This window comes from Ictalurus punctatus, chromosome 10 (genome assembly GCF_001660625.3).
Source record: "Ictalurus punctatus breed USDA103 chromosome 10, Coco_2.0, whole genome shotgun sequence".
NCBI lineage: Eukaryota > Metazoa > Chordata > Actinopteri > Siluriformes > Ictaluridae > Ictalurus > Ictalurus punctatus.
The window spans coordinates 20,844,074-20,867,367 of NC_030425.2; the positions used below are offsets into that span (position 1 = coordinate 20,844,074).

The 23,294-nt window shown below is 37.8% G+C and overlaps 1 protein-coding gene across 3 annotated transcripts in view; it reads right to left on the reverse strand.

The window, feature by feature from the left end:
* Positions 1–23,294, reverse strand: part of adamts17 (ADAM metallopeptidase with thrombospondin type 1 motif, 17) — a 153,671-nt gene that overhangs the window by 26,300 nt on the left and 104,077 nt on the right. For 2 of the 3 annotated variants that reach the window (XM_017478337.3, XM_017478336.3), the window contains exons 16-19: positions 19,603–19,677; positions 16,003–16,083; positions 13,077–13,234; positions 8,124–8,283 (exon numbers count right to left, since the gene is read on the reverse strand). In XM_017478337.3, the coding sequence (XP_017333826.1) occupies positions 8,124–8,283; positions 13,077–13,234; positions 16,003–16,083; positions 19,603–19,677 (474 nt within the window). The remainder of the gene's footprint in view (positions 1–8,123; positions 8,284–13,076; positions 13,235–16,002; positions 16,084–19,602; positions 19,678–23,294) is intronic. The other variant, XM_017478338.3, reaches the window with a different exon arrangement.

The window sequence follows — 23,294 nt, forward strand, 5'->3', positions numbered from 1 at the left end:
TATAGAGGCCATACAACAGTATAAGATGCATCAGCAGCAAGAATCAGAGGCCTGATTGGAATTCATAATGAAATACAAAAATAAAGTTCTGGAACCAAGCTTAACCTCTACTTTCCATCTACCAAAGTGATGGAAAGGCCAAGGTTTATAGAAAGAAAGGATCTGCTCATGATCCAAAACATACAAGCTCATCAGCCAAGTATGGTGGAGGTAGTGTCATGGCTTGAGCTTGAATGGCTGCTTCTGGAACTGGCTCACCAATCTTTATCAATGATGTAACTCATGATGGTAGCAGTAGAATAAATTCAGAAGTTGACAGAAACATTCTGTCTGCCAATTTACAGAGAAATGCATCCAATCTAATTGGGAGGAACTTCATCATACTTCAAGACAATGACCTAAAATACACTGCCAACACAACAAAGGACTTTATCTGTGGAAACAGTCAAAGGTTTTAGACTGGCCAAGTCAATCAATCATCAGACCTTAAGCCAACTGAGTATTAATTTCTCCTCCTAAAGAGGAGACTGAAGGGAGAAAACTCCCAAAACATACAACAACTGAAAGAAGCTGCACAACAAGCCAGGAAAAGCATCACAAAAGCAGAAGCCAACAGTTTGGTGATGTCAGTGGTTCACTAACTTGATACAGTTTTTGCAAGCAAGGGATATACAACCAAATTTTATGTGGGTGGTCTGCCACCAAATGTGCCATGTTCTAAGTTGTTTAACACATTTAGATGTAAATATCAGAAAATGAAAGCTGAGGTTCTGATCTATCATCATATTAATCTTTTGATCTCAAACCCAAATGTCTTCAGTGTATAGCAAAAACACAAGGACTAGCCATTCTGTTCCACTACTCTCTGAGGGGACTGTATATCTTAAATTACATACTTTGCATACATTTAGTTAAAACTGTGTTCATATTAGGAAACTCAACAAATATGAACAGGAATCACCATTATTTGACATTTTAAAATGTAGAGAAAGTGAGATTGGTTAAGAATGTCTGCCAGAGGAACAGCTGGATGGGTGGATGGAAGGAAGGAAGGTAAGCATAAAATGAAATTCAAATTCAATTCTAAGGAGGGAGGAAAGAGAGGGCAGGAGGGAGAGATGGAGGGAGGGAGGAAGGAAGTTTTAAATGAAATTCAAATTAAATTCAAGGAAGGAGGGTTGAAAGAGAAGGGAAGGAAGGAAGTGTTAAAAGAAGTTTAAATAAATTCAAGAAGGAGGGAAGGCGGGAGAGCGGGATGGAGGGAGGAGGGAAGTGTTTCAAATTAAATTCAAGGAACTAAAGATGGCAGGAGGGAAAGAAAGAAGCAAGGATAATAAGACGTATTTACAGATAGATAGACATAGAAAGTACCCAGTGGGCATTACGAGTCAAAAAAAAAAAAGTGAAAAGATTTGCCAGACAGTCTTAGGACATCTAGATTTCTGCTTTCAGATTTTCATTTTGAGTACATAATCATATTTAACAAGATCTTAAACTTGATATTTAATGCACCTGATCATTGCAAACAACGACTAACTTAACATGGATCAATAACAATGTGTTTTATTGGACAATTGCTGTGAGACCATGTTGGCAAATGAGCAAGACGTCTCTGGTCAGTTGATGCTCACTAGAAATAAACGGCCAGAACTCCTAGGTTGTTGTGCTTGGTCTGAGGGATGCCCTGGCTACTTTTTTTTCAACACGACTTTTCTCTCAACCATTGAGGAAATGCATGAACAGAACATGTGACACACAGGTTAAGTGCTTTCAGATTCATTTTCCTTCACAAAGTTTCTAATCGAAGCTCACACACATCTGTTCCTTCAAGTGGTTCAATAACAATCACCGGACAAGGTGTGCTACTGCAAATGGCCAAAATGGCCTATGGATTAGGAATTTCTATTTGGTGTCATTAAACACCTCAGAGTTCGCACAGAGTCAGAGTTCATCACTGACCCTGATTTCCTCACTTTGCTAAAGATGACAGCTTTCCCAACATTCAATACTGTATAAGAAAAACATGTACTAAAACTAATGCATGCACTTGATCACATGAGAAAACCTGAGTGTTTATTTAGTAATAAATAGAGAAGGTGGAGGAATTCTTGAATAATATGCAATGTTTCTTGAGAAACCGGATGTTTTAGATGTCCTTTGTCTGATACTGTCAGAACAAAGTCTTCTGTTCAGTTCCAATGGAAGCTTTTTCTGCCTTTTCCACCGATGGGGTTCAGTCCAGTAGAATGGTGGCGCAGGGAAGAGTGACATGTCTATTCAGAATGACTGTCTGCTGCATTGTGCAGCATCTCTGTATGAGAAGCCTTTTTGCTATTTTTGATAAAAAGCTGATTTTTCAAATACAACAAGCAGTCCATGGAACAAAATTAATTGTAATAATGGAAAGTAGGAATGTATCCTATTGTGGATCCAGCATCCTTTCTCCTTGTTCCTTGATTCTTATGACCACATTAAGAATTGGTACTTCCTTAAAGATCGCAGATTTCTGGCTCACAGTCTAAGGGATGTAAGATCTACAGTAGTAATTGAGGAAGCATAAAATACAGTAAAATATACATTACATACACTAATACAAGGAAGTTACTAGAAAATTGTAGGCTAGAACTCAGATGAGATTGTCAACTCTAATAATGTCTCATGAGCCTCAAACAGTGTAATCCCAGCACATCCCCTTGGGACTTTTTGTTAACAACCTGCATGTATTGAAAAAAAAAAAAAAAAAATACAAGTAAAGTCATTTGAACACATATTACAAATAATGACAAGTATGGGACAACATGTTTAGAAGCAGGCAACTCTATGAATTATATGGTATTTATTGGACATTATAACTTCAAATAATGCTTAAAAAGCATATTACACTATGATCATGGGGAATGTTCTTGATTCTGATTGCATGGCATGTGTGCAATATTTATTTTTTATTAATAGGTGTGACACCTTTAATAAAAAACTGGTTAAAAAAGAGACATCCTTGCTTACTAAAGCATCACTGGAGTAACTTATTTACATTTAACTTATTTAATAATTTACTTTACTTACTGATTAAAACATTATCGCATGCGTACATCAGATGACGACCGACGCTTAGTAGTACCTACTCAGCGTGGCTCAAAGTTCCCTTCAAGAACATTCAAACTAACTGTTCCTCAGTGGTGGAATGAACTTCCAAACTCAATCCAGACCGCAGAATCTCTCACCATCTTCAAAAAACAGCTAAAGACCCACCTCTTCCGTGAACATCTAACCAACCCATAAAAAAAAAAGAAGAAAAAAAAGAAACAAAATTTACTCTGGCACTTACACCTCTACTCTGCGCACGTTGCTTCTTCTGGAACTCAACTAATGGATCTTGTATGGTAGCACTACTTGTATTGTTCTCTGATTGATATCGCTTTGCTTGTATTCTCTCATTTGTAAGTCGCTTTGGATAAAAGCATCTGCTAAATGAATAAATGTACATGTAAATGTAAATGATTAAATGTCGATGTTTTAAACAACAAACAACAATAACTTGAATAAGATTCTATTCATTACCTGACCTCTCCACCAGGCACATTAATTGATGTTCATGGAAGTATTTTATTTGTACCTACTGTTTATTTAATTTAGATTTTTATTTATTTTAGTTTAGATTTTTATTTTGTGGGCTTCTTGGAAGAGGAGTTTTATGATGGTTTTCTTTTTTCCGAATTCAAGGACGCATATTAGAGAGGTGTAAATGAAATGTGGAGAAATAAATCAAGGGAATAGTAAATTAAATTATATAGTATCATTTATATAAAGAATAATGAATGAAGACAAGCTAAAATGCCACAAGGAGTTTGTTTACAATGACAATGTGCGCAATTAGGCAACAACGTTTTCTTCAATTACATGACGTTAAGATGTTCCAGTCCTTGCATACTCTTGCTACACGCTAAAATGTATGTACTTTTTCTTTACAAAAAATAGAACATATGTTTAATGCAAATTGGGATTCAGTCATATACGTTGCTGTCAGCAAATATCCCTAAAAAATAAAAAGAAATTTGACTGTGTAGTAAAGTTGTTGAGAGAACAGAATGTTGGTGAAGTTTTCATCTACCAAAGTGAGAATCTGTTTAACTCTAAGATGTGGAGCACCAAAAGTAATTCTCAATCCATAGGCCATTTAGGCGATTTGCAGTAGTGCATCTTATCCAGTATTTGTTACTGAACCACTGGAAGGAACAGATGTGTAAGTGTATGTGAGAATCGATTAGCAGCTTTGTGAAGGAAAAGGAATCCGAAACCCGTGAATCACATATTCTGCCAAGCATTTCCGAAGTGGTAAAGACCAGCTGAATAAGAAAAAAGTTGCAACCACCAGACCAAACACAAAACTTAGGAGTGCTGTGTGTTTATTTCTCTTTTTTGCTTAGCAACTGGCAAAAACGTGACCATCGACTAACCAGAGACATTCTTCTCTTTTGCTAATTTGGTCTCACAAACAAATGTAAAAAAAAAAATTGCCACTGATCCATATAAAATTGGTACTATGTAATGTTCAGGTGCATTAAATAACTATTCTGGTTCATAATACAAAAATAAGAAAAACACTGATTTACACAGTAATGAAGGAATTATAGGTTTCAAGCTATAAGAAAAGAGTATGATAATGCCCCGAGGCATAACTATAGCAACAGTAATATAATGGTAGTAGGGAGGAAACTAGACATCTAGCTAAATTCCATTAAAATAACAACAGATTTGCTATGTTCATATTATTCAGTTATGAGGAAGCAAAACATACAAAGCCTCAAACCACTGTGGTGCTCTTTCCCCTACTCCTTTCCCCTTCCCCATAAACAATATACTGTTTCAGTCAGCTGTAAGTGAGAAGGTAGAGACTTTGTGGTACTTCACATTAAGTTTTTTTATATCAGTTTGTGAAGAACAGCAAACCAGCAGTGCTGAATTAGAATAGGAGCAGAAAAATAAGAACATTTGTTATCAGACTGTGATAATAAAGAATTGTCAGACTTTTCTGGCCAGTGTCCCCATTTTATGGACCCACATTTCTTGCTTCCCATAAATAAATGCTAGCAAATGGGTTTGTTGGTTTAGTCTGGATCACATAATGCATTTCACATCATTTTTTTTTTCATAAGCATAAAGCGCATACCAGGGCTTGGAGCATTCTTTTCTGTGATTTCTTGCACTGTTTTAGTAAATATATTGTCTAAATGTCTGTACTAACAGTCAGAATATCATAAATATGCAATTTCACTGTATATGAACACACAAAGCTCATTAATTAATGAGCTTTTCAGCTAGAGCAGATGCTTCTGCAGTAGGACACAGCCTGAAATCCATGGAGTCACGACCCCAAGGGTGAGTACCTATAGGCTAAAATTAAGCAGAAATCACTAAACCATAGAATGACTGGTGAAACAATATAAGTATTTTTTTATTTGATCCATTTCAAACCCTTCATGATCAGCACAAAGCACCAATGCAGCTAGATTCCATACAGTTTGCTCCAGCTGCAGCATATGTTTCAACCATGGACCATTGATTCACTGTTAATGGCTTTGTTCATGGCTCCTTTTCCTAATGGCAGCACATGCAAATAACTTAGCTTGAGTTGACTGCTGTGCCAACTAAACAACTCCACTCATTTATCAAAGTATGCGTAGAACAAGTTTTATTCCGTGCATCATTGTGTGAACTAGAAAATTGATCACACATGCAGATGTTTATCACACCTCAGCAGACATTCATAAATCCTACACATTCTGAATTGCTCTGCTTGAACATGACCACACACAATTACATAAAGAAATGCCCAAAAATTACCATACATTACAAACAACTTTCCTTTAAAAGCATGATTTTATGGCTACACGAGTGCAGTCTATTCTCCCAATAACATTTGGAAACCGGCAATGACATTTGGAAATGTAATGCATTGTGACGTTAACGATATGAATGCATGTTCAACATATCATTGTTAGCATAGATGTTTATGGGATATGCCAGGCCTCTCTCCCATACTTCAACATACCAAAACCCTAGATTAGATTAGACTTGACTGTGCATGGGAATGCTATTGTTGCATTTTGTTGGCATCTTTAAAAGTGTTGCAGACAGTGATCAACTGAAATTGCAATGGGCAAACAAAGTCTGTGCCTGTCTGCACCTTGTTGTGAGCACCATCATCAATAATTATTCGATAAATTATTCTCACATGATTGACAATAATTGGTATGGGAGATCCTCATAATCATTTTACCCATGATTACACTTTTCTACCACTAGGGGTTTGTGGTCAGGAACAGATATAAATATGCACACATCCTCACGCACAAGAATAACTTGATAACCATATTCTAAGCAAAGAAACATGTGTATTCACAATTTATACATAAACCTACACATACAGTGCCCCCCACTAATACTGGCACCCTTGGTATATAGGAGCAAAGAAGGCTATGAAAAAATGTCTCTATTGTTTAATCTTTGGATATTTTGTTTAAAAAATTCACAAAAATACTCTGCTCTCATGGATATCAAACAATTGCAAACACAACACAGGGTTGTCCAAAAAAAGGTCTTTGTTACATATAGGTGTGCAACAAGTATTGGCACCCCTATGAATTCATATGAGAAAAATATATTTTCCCATTGATATTTTAAATCTTCTAGTATACCTAGGTGACTAGGAACAGGAAATTGTTCAACCATGACTTCCTGTTTCACCTGGGTAATAATATGAGGTAACACAGGCCAAATTCCCTTAGTCATTCATAACTATGGGTAAGACCAAGGAATATAGCTGTGATGTGCGGCAAAAGGTTGTTGAGCTTCACAGAATGGGAAGTGGCTATAAGAAAATAGCATTGAAAATCTACCATTCACCATCAGGGCAATAATTAAGAAATTCCAGTCAATTGGAAATGTTATGAATCAACCTGGAACTGGACGTGTGTCTATATTGTTTCAACACACCGTGAAGAGGATGGTTCGAGTGGCCAAAAAATCCCCAAGGATCACAGCTGGAGAACTGCAGAAGTTAGTTGCATCTTGGGGTCAGAAAGTCTCCATAACTACAATCCGAAGTCACCTACATCACCACAAGTTGTTTGGAAGGATTTCAAGAAAAAAGCCTCTACTCTCATAAACAAACAAACACAAGCATCTTCAGTTTGCCAGACACTACTGGAACTTGGGATCAGGTTCTATGGTCAGATGAAACCAAAATAGAGCTTTTTGCCAATAAACACGAGGTGGTTTTGAGAAGTATCCATATAGAAAAGTACCTCATGCCCACGGTTAAATATGGTGGTGGCTCGTTAAATATGGCCGTTAATGTTTTGGGGCTGTTTTTCTGCCAGAGGACCTGGACATTTTGGTAGGATACATGGCATCATGGACTCTATCAAATATCAACAGATATTAAATGAAAACCTGACTGCCTCTGCCAGAAAACTTAAAATAGGCTGTGGTTGGATCTTCCAGCAAGACAATAATCCAAAACATTCAAAACATACATCAGCACAAAAATGGTTTACTGACCATAAAATCAAGGTCCTGCCATGGCCATCCCAGTCCCATGACTAGAAACCCATAGAAAACCTGTGGGGTGAACTGAAGAGGAGAGTCCACCAGTGTGGACCTCGGAATTTGAAGGATCTGGAGAGATTCTGTGACCTCATCAGGCATTATAGGAGATGACTCAGAGGTGTTATCTTGGCAAAGGCAGGTAGCACAAAGTATTGACTAAAAGGGTGTCAATAACTGTTGCACACCTATATTTAACAAAAACCTGTATTTTGTTTGCAATTGTTTGATATCCATGAGAGCAGAGTATTTCTGTGAATTTTTTCAACAAAAGATCAAAAGTTGAAACAATTTTTCACAGCCTTCTTTGCTCATATTTACTAAGGGTGCCAATATTAGTAGAGGGCACTGTATATATGTTGATAAATGAGACCTCAGTTCCACAGTTGCAGACAGTATCGAAACCCACTATTTTATGAAATGTGCATGTCAATGTAAAAGCATGCTTTGCATACTATTTCTAACTCTGACACTGATTTGCATTAGATCTGTTTGGCTTTTTTTTAATTAGCCTGTACCTCCTCCACAGTGAACGCTGCAATCCTCCCAGCTGCTGTGAGTCCACAGGTAGAGGTGCTCAGGTTCTTTGGGAATGTCTGCGTTGCTCTCCTGAGACTGGTTCAGAGACACTGTGTACTCATAGTGGATCCCATATGTCTGATCATGGAACAGGAGAACCTAGGATGAGGATCAGAGGTAGAGGAATACAGAGATGAAATCAATGCATGAAGAGATAGATTGAGTGAGGATGATGGGAAAAACGAAATGCTGACTACTGGAAATGTATATCATTAGACAATTGCAAGTTGCCTGCCTAAAATAGTCACAGGAGGACCTGATAGCTTTTAATAATGGATTACACACTTGGGAATACCACTCCTCTCTGATTCATATACCCAACAGGTTTACCCCTCTCAGTAAGGCACCCACTGAGAAGCCTTGCGCAACTGCTCTGGTTAGAGAAGACTCCTGAAAATAGCCATTAATAGCATCAGCAGCTATTGTGTACAGTATGTAATTAGCCAAGTTTCCTAAGAGTATCAGATTATAAGTTGTCCATGCAGGTGTTAATGCTGAATACCAGCAGCATATTGTGGTGATTACTTTTTATTTTTTCCCATGACAAAATTTTATTCATGAGAAAATTCAGAGTATTCATTCAAAGTAAAAAAATATATATATACTTCTTCATTATATATGCTACCTACAAATTACATTTGTAAACATGGTATTAGATTCATTAGATTCCACTACTATGCTGATACAACTCTGCGTTGTGTTCCAGCCAAGCCAGATGACAGACGCCAGCTTAATAAACTCGAGGAACGTGTAAGGGACATTAGACAATGTATGCATTTACATTCACTTCTTCTTACTGAAGCTTTCATCTAAAGCAACTTACAGGATACATTACAAGATGGATCAGCACCCACACACCTTAAAGCACTTATCATACCCTGAACTGCACTACACTCTCTCCAAACCTCTTGCACTGCTAGACTGGACCCACCATTTTTCAGGGTACAAGGAAGGTATGCATCAAGACTCTTCTCTTTTCTGGTACCTAGATGGTAGAACAAAGTTCCCCAAGTTGTCAGCTGAGTCACTGGCTGTCTTCAAATGACAACTAAAGACCTACCTCTTCATGGAGTACTTCAATTAGCAGTTTGTTACTAAAAATAATTTTTTTCTAGAAAAAGATAGAAAAATAGTTTTAAAAAATAGAGTTTTTGTACTATGCTATCTTTCCAGCAGAATTTTTAGACGAATAATACTCTTTGTCCTTGACCTAGTGAAACTAGTGAACTATCAGGATGTATTTACTGACTTCAAAGCACTTCTGTAAGTCACCCTGGATAAGGGCATCTGCCAAATGGCATAAATGTAAATGTAAAGACGTATAAAGCACTGAATAAATCTCACTCCACTGTAACTGAGCAAACTTTTGGTCTATTATGATCCACCATGCCTGCTTCAAACAAAAGGTGCAGGTATATTATGATATTCTGTACTTAAAATACTGAAGTCTAGAGGGGGGGGGCATTTTCTTATAAACCCCACAGCTTTGGAACTGTCTCCTTGTTATGTCTTAATATTTAAGTCTAGGTTGAAAACCTAGGAGTTCAGGTAGGCATACATTCAGCACACTTAGTACTGTTCAACTTTACTTTTCTATAACTATAGTTTAATGATGTATAATCCTATTATCCGGTATTTATAGCCTGCCATCCAGTAGAGGATGAGTTCCTTTTTGAGTTTGGCTCCTCCCAAGATTTCTTCCTCAGGTCATCTCAGGTATTTGTTCCATACCACTATCGCCTCTGGTTTGCTCATTAGATATCTAGATCTGCATCCTGATTTCTATAAGGCTGCTTTGTGGAAATGTCTATTGTTAAAAGCACTGTGCAAATAAAACTGATTACAAATTAAAGACCTTATACAAGAGACCTCTGGCAGCCCTGGGATTTGAACTCACAATCTCCTTTTCCTTAGTATTGAATCTTAACCAATGAGCTAAATGGCCCACTCCCATGAACTTTCTTTTTGAGTGTGAAAAAGGACGTCAAGATTTCTTGAGACGGCCAATGCGCATTCAGCTCTATTCCAATATACTCATTTAGCGAATATATTTGCAGCATCCCAGAAAAACCAGAATGCGCTCATAAGTTAGAGCACTATTCCATCAGAGAATCTGCTCTTTAAACAGTTTCTACTTTGCTTACATTAAATATCAATATACACTAGTTCATCAAGAGACAGACTCCAAGGAGTAAGCAGACTCCAATAGGTTGTGACTGAACAGCTCGACACAGACTGACCAAGTCATTGCTAAGAGGAAGAGTGAAAGTGCACTCATCCATTCTCTGTAATCATGTTGAAGTAATGGCACTAGACTCTGGCTGTCAGCGAACAACACAAGCAAGAGCGATAATCTCCTCTTCAATCTGAGGGGAGTGATTTCAACGCCAGCATTCTGCACTGAGGAGGCTAATGGCTTGTGAACAAAGGGGCCAGGTGTGTGATCTCTGAACATGGCTCTTTATTTCTTGTGTTCTTCCTGCTTTATGTCCACTAAAGCAAAGATCTAGATGATGTTTTCATCTATAATGAAATTGAATTTTTTTTTAATCGAAGGGCACACGGTGGCTTAGTGGTTAGCACACTCACCTCACACCTCCAGGGTTGGGGAATCGATTCATGCCACGACCCTGTGTGTGCGGAGTTTGCATGTTCTCCCCGTGCTGCAGGGGTTTCCTCCGGGTACGCCGGTTTCCTCCCCAGTCCAAAGACATGTATGGTAGGCTGATTGGTATGTCCAAAGTGTCCACAGTGTATGAATGGGTGTGTGAATGTGTATGTGAGTGCCCTGTGATGGAATGGCACCCTGTCCAGAGTGTACCACCCTTTGTGCCCCATGCCCCCTGGGATAGGCTCCAGGTTCCCTGCAACCCAGTAGGATAAGCGGTATAGAAAATAGGATGGATGGTTGGATTTTTTTATCGATTAATACATAAAGAATTCTCTTCACATTAGCTAACATTACAAACAGTTCTCAAATGCAGCAAGTTCATTTCAATTCATAATAAAATTTAATCCTCTCCAGAAAAATCCTACTGCTTTTTGTAGTATATTGTTAGGCTAATATAATGCTTGCTAGCTAGAACTAGATACCTGATGGCATCTGACCACAATACATTTATTTACTTTTATTAATTTTACACAACATAGTAAAAGTGTTCAATAGCGTGATATTAGTAAATATGCAGCAGAAGGACCTGTAGAACATTCTGGAAAATGAGAAAGGCTTTGAAAAGACACTCACAGCAGAGTGCATTAGTAAAGCAATCTGGTTCATTTAAAAGGGAATTAAAAGGGAAAGTCAATGCATGTGCTCTTTGAGAATTTGATTTATTTGACTAAAATTAGTAGTTTATAGTCTGTTTATTTTGAATTTTGGTGCATGTACCCCTTTGGGGCAGTTCCTTTGTGCATATAAGTACATGGAAATCCCACTCAAGTGTGGACTAAAATGGTCTGAGAGCATCTGACCGAGGTGGTTTGGGTCAGATTTCTTGTGAACTGTAGACACACACTTGGAAAAGGTTTGTTTAACTTTTTCTACCACCGGATTTCAGACCAATGTATGAAAGAGCTTTACGAGTACGTTTCCAGCCGTACACACCCCTCAGCTAAATGTTTTTTCCTTTACGGTTCATCCAATTATGTGCAGAATGAAACCAAACCAAACAGCAAATAAACCAAAGGTATCAATTATCAATTTATAAAAACATAGACCTGAAGGAGTACTTTCTTTTTCCCATGGCTGTAGCAGATGCCCTTTATTCAGAGCAAATGTCTTCAATGAAGCCTCATTAAAAACATACCCTTGTGCAATTACATTTCATGCGCTTTCTCTCATGCTAGAGAAAAACTCTTACGAATGGTGTGGCCTATGACATACATTTTTCCTAATGAGTGATCAGCTGTTTGCAGCTGCTGATTAGTAATAAGTATGTGAAATGAAATTTGTGCTGTGTAAGTGCGTGACACATTTCCATTTATAACCCAACACCTACAGCTCCGAAGAGGATTACATCAACTCACTCGTTTGCTTCAGGTCAGAGCAACCTGCACCACAGCCCCTCTGAGAGCCTCTTAATCTCCTCTGCTATTTAACTGAATATACTCCAAAGAAGGTCGAACAGACTTGAACCATCTGAAGTTAAGCATGACCTGAGGGAGCTGTGTGTAGTCTGACATCCACTAAAGCCTGCATGATTTCTTTATAATGCTAAATATGGCCCTTCATGAGCTTCCTTCAGGCCTTTCTGGCTCTCTTGACTATAGGCTGCAGTGTATCTTGATTGTTCCTAATGAGCTTTAAAGGCAAAATTTAACTGAATCCAGGTGTAAAGATGATAATGTTTCAACCAACATCTCACTAAAATGTAAAGGGATTAATAACTTGTATAACGTCACGATTATGTCATCTTGATATTTGACACAGAAGAAAAGAAAATCTGATCCATTATCAATGTTTAAGGTCCACATCTAACAAAACAAGGGTTACTTATTAATAATGTGCTGTTTCTCTATAATTCAGTGTGTTTATTCTGGCTTAAGTAGAAGTTCCAAATACAAAGTGGTCCATTTTTCTCAAGAACACAACACAAGCCTCTTCGTTCATGGAAAACTAGTCTACCATGCTTGATTTAAAAAAAACAAAACAAACAAAAAAAACAATGAAAAAAACCCTAATAAGGTTTAAAGGCTTTTAGAAAAACAATCAACCAAAGCAAGCCCCATTTCATAAAACCTTGAAACCCAGCTACAATCATAAATAAACAGAACATGACGTTAAAAGCAGCTTCCATGAATAAACTGGGTAAACAAATGTGTTAAAGAAGGTTGGCCAGATAAAAAAGAAGAGTTGTTCCCCAGGGCTGTAGAGTAAGGTTTAATTTATTTACCATGAGGTGGAGAGGAGTCTTAGTGGGCCCCTTGGCAGACATCTTTTCCCACAATCCTCTGCGAACATAGCGAACAGTGGTGCCGGCAAGCTCGAACTCCCCCGGCAGCTCGATTTTCCAGTCGCTGTTTATGGATCTCTTGCTCGAGTCTTTCAATGCTGAAATGGTCAACAGGGAATATGGGTTAACCACATGCATTCACGTGGCTCGTATAAAACCTTACAGCTGCAATATTAGAAAACTGATGCTCAACTATACTGTAAGGCTTCATTATGTTAGACACTGAATTCACAGCTAAGTTCTTGATCTAGTCCAAAAAATAGAAACTTCTATTTAAAATAGTAGTATTTTTTTTTTCTTAAGAACATGCCAAATTATGGACATCCATAAAGAATATCTCAAATAAATGGAAAATAAAATGTAATCCTTAAAAAATGCCCTCAGCCTCCATTAACTTTAATCATTTCATTTTTCCTTGGAATCTATCTAAAATCCCTTTGTCATCCATTACCATAGGGAAAACCAAAGATCATTCAGCACAAAAGATACACATGCTTTGGGACAATGTCCATCATTAAAAGCGTTATACAAATTAAACTGAATTGAATTGAATGCTTTATGGCGGTTTTGAAGCTGGTGGTTACAAGAGCCCCTCTAGTGAAGAATGATGGTATCTTAGCTCAAAATTTGGTTGGCCCTGCCCGGAGGTTAACGCTAGACCAAAGATGATGCTTTTAACAAAATACAGATCAAAATACATATCTAAAATAAAACAAACAGATGTCGGAACAATCATTTAGTGTTATGCAGTGACCACCTCAGTCTCCTGCTTTCATCCCTGTTCCACTTGAGCAACCCTAAAAATATAAAGGAGCTTGAAATATTCTGCATGGAGGATAGTGCAAAATGCATCTAGATGTGTCATTAACCTTGTTAGACATTGCTCAATGTCTCACAGAGACTCAATGCTGTTTTTGTCTCCAGGAGAGTGCTCATTTGGCTACCAATAACTGTGAGATGCATTTTTTTTTAATTAAACTATTTATGAATAGAATTGTGTAGCAATGAAAGTCCCCATATGTTTAAGCTCAAAATATGACCCATTGCATGTGTAATTTTATATAATATATTTATATAAAGTTGGCACCCTGTCCAGGGTGTACCCCACCTTGTGCCCGATGCTTCCTGGGATAGGCTCCAGGTTTCCCCATGACCCTGAATGAAGGATAAGCGGTATAGAAGATGGATGGATGGATATTCATATAAAATGTATATGTATGTATATATACATGGTATATAATATTCAGCCATGGCTAAAAAATGCAACCTTGCATTTTATTAAGGGCTACATGTTTCAAAGAGTTCTAAACCTTTATTTATTAAAATTGTACTTCAGAAAATGAGCAAACTGAAACATCCATTGGTGGAAGAGTAGTGCAGCAAGTAGTGCTTCGGCCTGTCAAAGCTTTGTATGTTCTCCCTGTGTCCTTGAGAGTTTCCTCTAGGCTCTCCAGATTCCTCAGTTACCTCCCACCTCAAAAACATACATATAGGTGGATTCGTTATGCCAAATTGTCCCTATTTGTGAATGTTTGTGCATGGTGTAGTGAAATGGACTAGTATCCCATCCAAAGTACATTACCGCCTCATGTCCAGTGTTCCCAAACATAGGCTCCAGACCCATCATGACCCTGACCAGGATAAAGCACTTACTAAAGCTGGATGAATGACATAATCATCCATTTTATTAATTTTATATTCACTTCTAACAACCCAAGAATTTGTAGATATTTATCATTTTCATTGTTTAAGTACGAACTCGTGAAAACTTGAAAATTCATAGAAACTGACATCTTTCCTAGAAATGAATCATATATACCGCTTTGCACAACTCTGTTACAAGTCTATCAATATCTTAAAAAGTATTTTGCAAAATTATGAGAAAACTTCTGAAATGCTGGTAAGGCAAAGCGATAGGAATCGCTTTGTGTTTTCATCAACTGAACCAGCGCAACAAGAAGACAACATCCAAAATGGACAAGCCAAAGTCATAGAGAGACACATACCGGTTCAGTCATCATTTATTCCAAACCATCTGTTTCCATTACATTTTTATTTATCATATATTGTCTTTATCCATATGACAAGTTTTCCAGCTTGCTCAAACTTAAAAACCTTAGTAGCTGTCAGGTTTTCTTATGTATAAAGGTGAACTGAAATATCAGCTCATGTATTGGGCCTCTACAAGCATGCGGCTTTTGATTGTTTTTCAAGACATACTGAAGAAAGTTATGCAGAATATCAGACACCATTAGAAGTGTGATTACTGCTGCAAGCTAGGTGAACTTGCAATAAAAGCAGCCAACATTTTGATTTAATACAATGTAAAGCTTGGTATAATGGTACAATGTGCTTCTAAAATTTTAAGCATTGAGGAGAGGGAGGCCTCCTTCAGTTTCTATGACAGACACAGAGGTCGCGCCCTATTCACTGCTATTAACAGGCACAAACTCAATGCCTTCTTCAATTTGCATAATATGCAGAGGCCACACCTCCTTCAATTTGCATGATAGACAGAGGCCACACCCCCTTACTTTGTATGACAGACAGAAGCCACACCCCCTTCACTTTGTATGACAGAAACAGAGGCCATACCTCCTTTACTTTGTATGACAGACACAAAGGTCACACCTCCTTCACTTTATATGAAAGACACAAAAGCCACACCTACTTTACTTTGACTGACAGGAAGCCTTTTATCACTGTGTGTGTAACAGAGAGATGATGAGCAGCAGATCAGTGAAGTCATCCAACACAGAAAAAGTGAAACTCATGCCATCATCTCTTTTGACAGCTCCCCCATCCCCCGCTCTGTAAATCTAAAGGACATGGTGGTCTTGTGTGATCTTTATTACAGAGAGCTTACCCAGAAAGCTGTGTGATGGCCGGTCTTCCACAACCTTGATTCGCCGTGCTCCTACAGGAATGACGGCAGCCTCAATATAACCTTGAGAGAAAAGAGCAAGAGAGAAAGCAGGAGAGCAGATTTCAGAAAGTGATATAATAGGGTCCAAAAGTCCACTACCAAAAATGGTATTCTTTCCATTGTTTAAGAAATACTAAAACTGAAAAACTGAAAGCTGTATGGATGACAATGATAAGGCATGGAGGACTAACACAACACAATATTACATATTACATGTGAAGAGATGATGACAATCAACATTGTGTGTTAGAAGGCTTATGTGCTACCATTACTTCAAAAAAATATATCAAACCATGTGAAAACAATATATTATTCAGATAAATTTCAATTTCAAGTATTAGGTAGTCAAATTTTCCTTATATATTAAGTACTGATATCACATACTGATAGTGGACTCAGAATTTGGACCCTACTAAAAGTTGTGTAGGTTAAGGTGAAGCTGAGGTGAGTGTGTGCATACACATGTGTACAGATGTTAAGCAATAATGTAATGGTCATTTCCAGGACAATCGGAGCCAACCATCTCTTACAGACTCTATTCTAACTAGTGTGAGAACACAAGGTTGCAGGAAATGAAACAGGTCCGAGTTTGGCTACAGGAAGTGTTAAGCAGGTTGGCTTTATACTGATTTGGCATTAGTTCACATTTTACTGAAAAGGTGTATCTCTGCCTTTCCTTAACCCTACGTTCACGCTAAATGGCAACAAAGCAACAGGTGAAGTTTCATTTCCTGTCATGACATGATAACACCAAATCAAAATTAATTACTTGTACCAGTGCTGTGGCAAAGGTTTTCTGATGTTTCCTACTCCGAGTCAGCATATTCTGTAGTTCCTATTCGTATAACTATGGCTTAATCTTTTCCTGAGTATTATTATATGCAAAATGCAACACAGTAATATGGATTAATTAGCCTGTGTATATTTTGTCTACATATTAGACAAATATATATATTTTTTAAATAATAAAAAAGCTGGAAAGGCTAATGGGACAATTGACATCAGTAGCAGTCTCTAAACGTACATTTACATTACATTTACTCATTTACATTTACAAACTCCCACCAAAGACAAAGTAACTTGTTACTTTGAGGTGTGAACGCAGGGTAAAGGTCAGATTAGGATCCAAATAAGAAAATGATGAGATGGGGAGCTCCGATTTGTACCAGAAAGTCTTTCTCTCACACACACACAGATAGACACACATTCTTCCATCTAATATGACCGTGCCACACTGTGTTTGAGCAGTAATGATAAAACAAAGCCAGAATATTATCACGCTTCACTTAAAATGAATCTGATCAGGCTTAGCCAAGAAAGGGTTGAAAAGGAAATATGGAGAGAGAATGCACTGCTTCTTTTTGGATTGGGTGTAATTTCTATAGGAAAAACGTTCTTTCAGAAAGCTGATGGGGTTATTCCAATGTGACCTTGTGGTAAAAGGGAAACTGAAGCTGGTAAATATCTGGACAATGAAACATTACACTCTTCATGTGTTCTCCAAAGGGCCAGTGTAGAGAGCAGGGTTTAAGTGACCCTGTTAGATCACAATAAGGTGACAGAATGGATGCTAAAAATCAGGCGATTGCTATATCAAATCCCAAAGAACATTTTTTGGACCCTAGTTTTACACTTGAGATATGATTCTTGTTTTAGGTCACACTATTGCTTTTCCACAAATACGTGCTGAAATCTTCCTATACTTCAATCAACATCGTTCCATACCGTACTGCGAATGAATGCCGTTATATTAACTAAATTCGCTATTGTGCGCATTCCAAGCTGCTTTGTTTCTCATTACTGCTCCAGACCAGCCCAATTGTGTTCACACCACAGTTAATCAACAGCATGCAGTTACTGCTACACTACCCACCACAAAACGCTTTCCTTTGGAAAAAAATCTGAGAGCTCGGCAAGCCCTTTGCACCAGTTTACCCAAACACACATACACGCACAAACCCACCTACCTGAAGCACCACCATCCCGGCAGCTAGAGAGAGCTTTAAAGTTGGCAAACTTTCTGATCGGACTCACAGAACAGTTTGAGCTGATCACTTTTCTCCGATTAATGCATTTTATACTGGAGATAGTGACTAACCTCATTCAGTTTAAAGTCACCCAAAACCTGGTATGAAGACCAAATTTGGTTGATGGTTCCTTAAATACTATAATTAGATAGTATGTTGTGCTGCATTTAAATATTAGATCATCATACGCTTCTTTTTTTTCTGGATAAAATAATACGTGCCTTTTACATGTTCAATATTGAGTCAGATTTTCCAACTAAAAGACTGCAGAAAATCTGCTGCAGTGACAATATTCAGCCTTTGGTCCAGCCAATTTTAATCATTAAAACATTTTTGTAAGGTTTCTGGTGACTTTAAGGATTAAGTTTCCAAATGATGAAATGAATGCAGGAAAGAAAAAAAAAATCATTTTAATGAGGAAGAGCTTAATATCCCAGACCCTATGAGTCAACACCCAGGTCAAGTTACCACATGTATACGTAGGCACGTGCTGATATTATCGAATATAACGATATCTGGTTATGACATTTCACTAAGTTGAATCCAAAAATGAGCTCAAACTGTACTTTCAAGTCTACAGTATATACTGAATATATAGTTTACTTTTAAGTACAGTCTCTGACTAAACTACCAGACACTACCAGTCAAAAAAACTGGACACACCTGCTCATTGATGGGGTTTCTTTATTTTTTTACAATTTTTTTTTTTACTCAATATTCAATCATTAATACTCATCCTAGTGTCAAACCTTTGACTGGTAATAGATATGGCTAGTTTAGAAATTGTATCTTAAAGTAATCTCCAGAGCGGTGCTGTTCCAGACATGGTCTTGTACGTGAGCATCAAGGCCTTGAATTTGATACGGGCGGCTACAGGAAAAATAATACCTCCATTTTTCATGAGGCAATATCACACCACCCCATTGTTAATTATTTTCCTATAACATCCAGCCTCATCATGGTTTATTCCTTACTTAATATGCTATATTTTCATAAGGCTTGTTCCTTGGACCTTATCTTGCTCAGCTCAGTTCTGGATAACATAAAACCTTGATAACCCTGTAGGCCTTGCTGACCCCTGCCTGCATACTAAACTATCAGACTGCCCTTTATAAACATGCTTTGAGCACACATTCATATCCTTCACCTCACTTCTACATCTATTTATTACATACTGTTTGACTGTACAAATAAATATCAGCACATGCCTACGCACATATTTGAAAACACGGCTGCTGATTTCAGATCAGGTTTGGCATCGAACAAACAGGCTGAATTCATGACATGCAGTGGGTTTCACTCAGTGGAACAGCTGACATTGCTAACTGAAGAAGAAACATGTGACACTGTGTTAGAGTGGATCAGACTATGGTTTAGTGCCACTAGTGACTGTAGCTCCCTTTCTCAGAAGACACCAGTGAGGATGTACATGATGGGTCAATATGTCTGGGTTACACACACAAAGGAAGCACGAACACACACCCACGCGTTCATGCACAAGCATGCGTCTTACATGAGAAACACTTGGGAAGAGCCCTGGATTTTGACATCACACACGTAGAGACCTTCTTACAATGGCTAGGGGTGACTGGGGAACAGAGAACCGAACACTGTCAGTGATCTTTTCCTGTGCTCGAACGCTGGCATTCAAAATCCGATTTTTTTCCAGACTCAGACGTGTAGAAACACACAGACACAAGCAAATACTGTACACACTCACACCTGGAACAAGGACAAACATGCTCAGTTGCCAAGGTTAGCACTATTAAGTCTCATTTTTTTAATCTAGCGTGGCATTCAATTACTTTGTACAGGAAGAGAATGTATGTTATTCCTGGAGAGTCATAATCATTAGAAACGTGGCCATGTGGGAGGAACCGGGAATGATTTTACACACACATTCCTTGACCCTCCTACTATTTCATCCAGTTTCATACAATTTGCACTCGGTATGTTCAGATTCACACACTTCATGCTGGCTGGTTTTCCCCATATGCTCCTTCTGTTCTGTAGAGAAACTGCACACTGTGCATTTATTTATGCGTTCCGATGCATTTATTATATTTGCTGCACTCGCTGTGTGTGCAGTTTTCTTGCTTTATACTGTCACATTATCTGTAGTCATGCATGCTAAGCCACTGCACTGCGTTACTTGAAACGGGATAAATTATCCAATGTATGGAAGCTAAATTAAAAGTAGCATGTTGTGATGTGATGTGGTAAACTGCAGTAAGAAAATAAGCGTGAGCTCGCAAATGGTGCAGGTGTCCCTCATGAGTTCCTGACAGTGCCACAGCCAATTGTGGCTGGAAATAGAAAGCATAATTGGTCTCTGCGTGGGAAGAGTGGTCTCTCTTGCTCTCTCTCCTGTACATCAGAGCAATGCTAGAATTATTGCCACCCTTCAGAATGTGTCCCATAAGTCCGGCATCACAGGAGCAAAAATAAAAACTGGCAAAACAAAAGCTTTTATTTACAGAACTTGCTCAATATGTCTGCCATTTTTCTTAATACACAAATTTAGATGTAATATCCAGTCAGTAAATACATGGTTAATGATGTCAAGAGTAATGGTGTAACGTGCCTCAATAATGTTCTGATGCAAATGTTGATGTAACATTCCTAATTTTCTCTGCATTTACCTACTGTTAGGCCTGTCACGATAATTACGTTATCGACTTATCATACGATATATGGACATGGATCGTTTTTTACTGACCTCGATATTGCCCATAGCGTTTACATGCGGTTTATTTGAGAGGCAGGCAGAGAAATCCATATCATGATTCAAAAGCGGTAAACAGAACACTGGCACAGGTCAGGCCGATCAGCGAACGGCAAAAGCAGGGATAAGTCAAAATACACAAACGAGAAAACGGAACTAGATCGATAACTTGGAGAATAACACCATGGAACTAAAGGCTCTTCAAAGTCAGGCGGCAAAACGCTGACACAGCACCCGGCACGAGGGGGAGAATCCTGACACAACGGCATTTTAGTCATTCGCTCTGCTTCTGTCCTCTCGTCTGCTCTGCTTTGGATATTCGTAGAACTTAATATAAAAATGCACATTCCGAATGCAAAAACTGTGTGCATTCGAATTTAAGAGGTGTAGCAAAGCACTAGCACCAATTTTAATTCAAACATACTGTTGAAAAAAATGATATGCAAAATACAGTATTAACATTGCACTAACAATGTTTTTTGAAGAAGAAAAGTCTAGAAAGAAATCTAGAAATCCATTCATAGTCAGTAATGTCGGGGATTGAGCTGCTTAAGCTGAACAATGAATGAACAGCGGTAAACTGAAGCGCTTTACTAGAGGGGTAATTAACTCACCCAAGCGCATCCGATACGCATATGAGATTAATCAGACGCACTGTATACACAACACAAACCTAGCATTACAATTTGCTTCTACACGAAATGACGCAAATGCACAATTGAACTTGGTGTGAATGGTAAGTCATGGTGTGAATACGCTCTTTCCGTATCAACGCACTAAAACTTGGACAATGAATAACTAAAGCATAAAGAATTCACAATATTGTTTTAAAATACTGTACATATTGTAACATTATTCTTTCAGGAGATCAGGTTTTCACAACAAGGGCAGTTTGCAGTTTTTGTTGATATGTGTTTCACTTCCTATATAAAATGTGTGACTATTAAAATTAGCATTTTCTTGTCAACTGAAATGCTGTTTAATAATATCCAATGCCATTTTAGTTAGGGTAAAATTAATCAAATGAATATATATGACATGACAAAATACTGATTAATTTAAAGGAAGACAAAAACAATGCTATTATATCATCGTTATATCGGTGGCATAAAAGGGTCCTAAAATGACAATAATATAGTTTATCGCAATTATTTCTCAGACAATATATCTTCCAACAAAAGTAGTCCTCGTGACAGGCCTACCTACTGTACGATTTGAAACTGACTAGAATTAGTATTCATTTGGATTCATTCTTCCTTGCTCAGATACACCATGCTAAATACATTAGCCCTATGTTATAATTAATTAACAACAAATGCATTTTTTCATTATCTCTTTTACCCACCATTATCAAAGGTGCCAGTAATTCTGGAGTTAACTATATATTAACACCTGGCACTATGGGACGCTGCAGCTAAGACAGAATGATCATTATGGTGTTGGAAAATGGGGCACTGAAAAAAGGAGAGCATACAGAAGAGCCCATGTTTTGGTACAACACCAGTTGGCATCTGTTTTATTGCTGAAATGGCAATAGTGCTGATTTATGAGGAACTGTGTGGGATTTAGTAAATTTCACACAGCTGGGTGCCTAGTTGTTGTATAACAAATGAAGGATTTATGGTTCTCTACCACAGGAATGGGATACCACGATGCAGAAGACAGATCTAATGCCTTTAAAGTGAATGTAATATTTTCAGATTTGTTTTTTAGATACTTTTATTAATTTTGCCAGACCACCAAGTGGGCCAGCCTAGAAATTTCACATTTAATCGGTTACCAACTGACTGTTACTCTGCTGTTGAAACAAGCTGTGTCTGAAATTTCTTCCTCACTCACTTGTTCACTATTTACAATACAGAGAATTCACTGTGTTCACTCTATAATAGGCAGCAAGACGGTAGCATTGAAAGTGCACCAGTAACACATCACTGTGACCCGCTGTCATACAACAAACTGAACGTTATAAATTATCCGGCAAACCACGACCACAAAAAAACCATTAAAACCAGTAAATTCATTAAAACACAACTATGGTGGTTTTAGTGGTCTTTAAATGATATTTTTAAACGGTTTTGGAGGAAAAATCATACATTTATTAGCTAACCTACAGGGAAAGTAAAAGCTCCAATGTGCTGCCTGGAAACCTAATTCACCATAAAAAAGATTTTAGCTAACATAATATAAAAAGGTATGGCAAGCTGGTTATGTAGATACAAAAAGTTGGCTATGAGATGTGGTGTTCGGTCCTTATTTACATCAAGCTAGCATCTTTAATTTCACTAGGTATATTTTACCACAAGATGACTACATCTAGTATACAGAAGAGTTATATGACATTGTCCAGTCTCGAGACATTTTCTGAAGTGACTTCAAATTGTCTCAGATTATTGGCACTTGTACTTATACTTGTCTCGTTCTTGGGCATTTGTCTTAGTAAATATGGTCTTGTTCTTAACCAAGAGCTTGTAAAAAACAAA